This window comes from Lolium perenne, chromosome 5 (assembly GCF_019359855.2).
Source record: "Lolium perenne isolate Kyuss_39 chromosome 5, Kyuss_2.0, whole genome shotgun sequence".
Classification (NCBI taxonomy): domain Eukaryota; kingdom Viridiplantae; phylum Streptophyta; class Magnoliopsida; order Poales; family Poaceae; genus Lolium; species Lolium perenne.
The window spans coordinates 126,242,087-126,247,168 of record NC_067248.2 but is presented as its reverse complement, the minus strand read 5'-3'; the positions used below and the strand labels follow the sequence as shown (position 1 = coordinate 126,247,168).

General features: G+C 46.6%; 1 protein-coding gene across 1 annotated transcript; it reads left to right on the top strand.

The window, feature by feature from the left end:
- Positions 1-3,321: 3,321 nt before the first annotated feature.
- Positions 3,322-4,869, top strand: LOC127299848 (uncharacterized). Its single transcript, XM_051329887.2, has one exon. The coding sequence runs from the start codon at positions 3,580-3,582 to the stop codon at positions 4,534-4,536; it is 957 nt and encodes a 318-aa protein (XP_051185847.1). The 5' UTR covers positions 3,322-3,579; the 3' UTR covers positions 4,537-4,869.
- Positions 4,870-5,082: the final 213 nt, after the last annotated feature.

Here is a 5,082-nt window from a genome sequence, read left to right as displayed (position 1 = left end):
TCTCAAATGTTTGGATTACCAACAAATTTGCATCAATGTAACTCTTACAATGATCTCTACAAACAATTAGGAACATTTCTTTAATTCTTCTTGAGTTATATTATAAATTGCTAACCAAAATTACCTTGGTTTCTGACGCTAACACTTTGCCAAAGTCTTTCTTGTCAAAACTTTCTTTTAATGACCCCTTTCACCGTGTTATGAGAATCATGTGTGTTAACCATATGTCATCCACATATACTATCACATAGTAATTTATGCTCCCACTTTCCTTTTTGGAAAATAACACTTCATCTTGCCATTTCAGATGAAGCTTAAACATTTTAACCGCTTCATCAAGGCAAACACCTTAACTAATTGATGCTAACTTCACACCATAGATGATCCTCCAAATTTTGCACTATTTATCATCCGTCTTGATTGACAAAACCCTTGGATCATATCCCCTATGAGTCCTTGGTTAAAATTTTGCTTAGGACTACCACTTATTTATTCAACTACCAATATCATATAATAGATATTATGCTAATATGACATCAAGGAAATTACCAACCTTCAAACTTACTTTTGAAAATGGATTTCATTTAGGCCCTTCATGGGTTCGAGCCATTAATTGGAGCTAGGAGTGCCAATCCTTTTATTTTGTGTTTCAGAAATAATCTTGAACAAAGTGTCTACATCTCGTGCAAGATTCTGGATCCGTTGTGTAAATGATTAGCAGAAATACTCCCGTTGTCTCAATCACATCAACAATCTCCGAAGATTCATAATCTCGTCAAGTTGTGCTATTTTCCAAATCACCTCTTTTGAAATCGGCCATTGTTTGTGACAATTAACTTGCTAGAGGTAAGGTGATATTAGGAATGACATGACTTTATATTTTGGGATAATCAACAAAATAAAACATGTCTGATTTGGGATAATCAAAAAATTCTTTAAGTTCTTGATGAAGCCAAACCATTTATCACTTCATCAAAGCAAAGACCCCATTTTGTTTGATGCTTAGTCCATGGCATCAGTGGTTCTCTTAAGTTTGCATACCACAACAACAACTGTTGATTGACAAAATCCTCGGACTGTACCATGTACGAGTTCTTGGTCAAAATTCCTCTTAGGAATACCGTTTTCACATTCAACCACCATATCACATAATAGAAGTTCTTTCTAGTAAATCTGAATAGAATTTAAGTATCACTGTCGGCGAGACAATATCATCATAGTCAACTCTTTGAGCTTATTTGAAAACACTTTTACAACAAGTCGAGATTTATGAATTATTTTCGTATCATCAATTTCTATGTAAAAATCCATATTGTTTCATACCATACTCAAACTTTCTTTGAACATGGATCTTATTTCGGATTTATGGTTGCGAGCCATTTATAAAGCTAGTGAGCCCACTACATACTTCATAATTTGTAGCTTATCCATCCATCAAAATGAATATTTTCTTCTCAAACCACAAAAGTTTTGTCCTACTACATGAAGATTGCTTATTTTTCTTGAACCACATGTAACATTCCATAACCCGTTGTTCACAGTTTTCGTGAAAATTTGAAGTTCATGTTGAGGAGACATACTATTCCATGAGTTGGTAGGTAGAATAACACTTGTTATTTACCTATGGATAGCCATGATATGGGGTTTTCAAAAAAAATGGTGTTATTAGGCATGGTTTATGGAAAGTGAAGTGATGATATCGATCAACCAATTTCCTTGCTTCATGATCATTGTAAAGGTGTTGGCAGTGGTGGACCTATGTTAGGTAAAAACCGGGCCATGGACCGCCCAGCCCAAGATGTTTTAGCCTATGTATATGTAAAATTTAGCCCAATAATAACCCATTTTATCCATGTTTAGTGTATTGGCCCGCCCAACCTTTTTGGGCTAGTTCGGCCGCTGGGTGCTAGTGTTCTGTTGTGGACTCTAGTCATTCTTACATAGTGTAATTATATAAATGTCTTTACAAATTTGAAATGTACACAATTTTTTAATTTCTCCCTATTTTTATCAATATGACAATGTGGGAGTACTTTGCATATAATGTTGGAAGAAAATTAAACCGTTGAAAATCCTACTTTCTACCACAATATATTCTTCTTGATCAAGCAACGAAGTCTTGTTTTTTCCTAACAAAACAAGAAGAAATTTCTCCTATCCTTCCTTATTTTTTTTTTCTCTAGAGTAACGACTACAAACCATGTTTAGCATACACATGAGTGTTGCATTTTCTTATGATCATACAAAATTTGAACTTGTATCATACGAAATCCCTATTTTACACCACAAACGACGTCAGATGACACATTTCACACCAATCTTATCATAAACCTCTCGTGCAGCCTAACAGAACGATGCTTTCCGGTATGATCGGACGGCTAGACCCCCTCTCAGTTAGACTTAAAGCGGAAGGTTCCTCCTCCCCTCCTCCTCGCCACCTCCACTCTTGCAGCTACCAGCTCACCACAGCGATGTGCATGCACAACTGCTACCCTCGCCGCCCGGTTGCCAATATGAGTTGAGATGGGGCCCAATACCCCATTAGCCCCACCTCGAACACCACCATCTCACTCATAACTTCCCCTCCTACGCCTTCTCACCCTTGCTCCTCTAGTCGTGGAACCCACTCCTTAGACATCCTTACAATTTCTAAAAGGAGATGGTGAGCGCCTCCTACATGTTGCTCTCGCCCTCCATGTGTGGCCTCACATCCTGCATCGAGAGGGGTAGACACCAACGTCTGCCTCGTCTGTGCCGGCCCCCCTCCTCCTCCGGTGGTATCTCCGGCTTCGCCTATACCCTTCTAGAATGTTGTAAGAAAGTTGAACTATTCAATATGAAAATCGTACTTTGTACCACAACAAATTCTTCTCAACTGAACATCCATAACATCATCCCTTTTTAACAAAATAAAGTAAGAAGTTATTTCTACCAAAACAAATTCTACTTTAATCAAACAACCACAATGTCCTTTTTTAACAAAACAAAACAAGAAGTAATTTCTACCACAACAGATTCTTGTTGATCAAACAACTAGACCAACCTTTTTGAACAAAACAAAATAAGAAGTGATTTATACCTCTCACGTTACCCTTCCTTTTTCTTTCTCTAGAACCATCATATTTGGCAATACATGTACTGCATTTTCATGTGAAAACCAGCTTCCCGTGCGAAAATCGCACTGTTTCCATACGAAATCCCTGCTTTCCACCACAAAAGACCCTAAAAACTCCATCACACGACACGTTTCATACTGTACCAATCTTGTCATTAACCTGCTGTGCATCGTAACATGACAAACGCTTTCCGGTAGGGATCGGACGGCTCACGTTCTCCGTTCCCGATCGGACGGCGCGGCCCCTGCTCCGGCCGAGACTTAAAGCGGAAGCTTCCTCCTCCGCCTTGGCCACCTCCGCTCCGGCAGTCAGTCAGTCAGTTACCGGTGCGCCACCCTCGCCGCCGGGTTGCCATTATGAGTTGAGTTGGAGCCCGATCTCGCCGCCCCACCATCTCACTCATAACTCCTCCGCCCCCCCCTCGCTCCTCGCCGCGGAACCCGGCAGCTCAGATCTCCGGAACATGGTGAGCGCCTCCAGCCTGCTGCTGCCGTCCTCCATGCGCGACCTCGCGTCCTGCATCGGCGACGGCGCCGTCCGCGTCGCCTGCGCCAGCCCCGCCTCCACACTCACCTCCTCCTCCGGCGGCGCCGGCTCCGGCAACTCCGGCTCCGCCTCGACTCTCTCCGTCACGGTCTCCTACCGCGCCACGCTCCTGAGCTCCGGCGCGCCGCCGCTGCTGCTGCGCCTCACCTGGGCCCACTCTTCGGTTGGCCCCACCCTCTCCTTCTCCCCCTCCGCCGCCGCGCCCTCCGTTCTCCTGCGCCGGCGCAGGGGCACCCGCTCCGTCTCCCTGACCGGCGCCGTCGACGACGCGGAGGCGGAGTCCCCCGCGCTCGCCCTGTTCTGGGACCTCACGGCCGCGCGCTACGACCCGGGCGCCTCCCCGGAGCCGCTCTACGGGTACTACTTCGTGGCCGTGGCCGGCGCGGAGGTCGTCCTCGCCGTGGGCGACCAGGCCGCGGAGTTCGTCAAGACCAAGCTCGAGGGCCAGATCTCCAGGGCGCGGTGCGTGGCCGTCGCGCGCCGGGAGCGCGTCGTGGTGGCCGACCCGGCGGCAATGCACACCGCCAGGGTGCGCTTCGCGGAGGGCGGGCCGGAGCACGAGGTCAGCGTCGGCTGCGCGACCAGCTCCGGGCCCGGCGGGGGCGAGGAGCTCTGGGTCAGCGTCGACGGGAAGCGGGCCGTGCAGGCGCGCCGCCTGCGCTGGAACTTCAGGGGCAACCAGACGGTGTTCGTCGACGGCGCGCCCGTCGACGTCATGTGGGACCTCTACGGCTGGTGGTTCCGGGACCCGCCGGGCTGCGCCGTCGTCATGCTCCGGGCGAGGAGCGCGCTCGAGAGCCGCCTCTGGCTCGAGGAGGAGGGCGCCGCGCCGGGGTTCTCGCTCGTCGTGCAGGCTTTCAAGGCCCCGCCTTGATGATCTCCATATGAGGTTGTTACCATTTGCTCACCCATCTCTGGCTACTATGCCTGCCCAAAATTGATGGAACTTTGCAAAACCAAGAAATGCAATGGTTGGTTGGTGTTAATTTACAGCTCTAGACATAGATTCTTCTTAGAGGAGCTTGGGATGGATGAAACATGATCGTGGATCATTTTAGGTGGTATACCGAGAGAGAGATTGCTGGGAGTGTGTGTGTGTAGGATCATCATCATCCCCTGTGTTTCCCCCCTCCTTGTTTTATCTGAACCATTTCTAGTGGTGTGCTCTCGTACAGTTAACAAATAATTATACAAACATTTCAGATTATATCTTGATCCATCATGCAGTGATGTGTGAGGTGCTGTTTCTGTAGATAGATATTGTGGGTGCTGCCCCCGTACTGGTATCTTTCTGCTTGTAGCATAATAGTCATCACTGTCTTCTTGCTTTGCCTCTACTCTTCACTGTTTTTATTATGCAATGCAGCAGCAACAGTTCTCTAGTGATTCAAATTCAAGTGATTCTTGCACCCTTCTATAC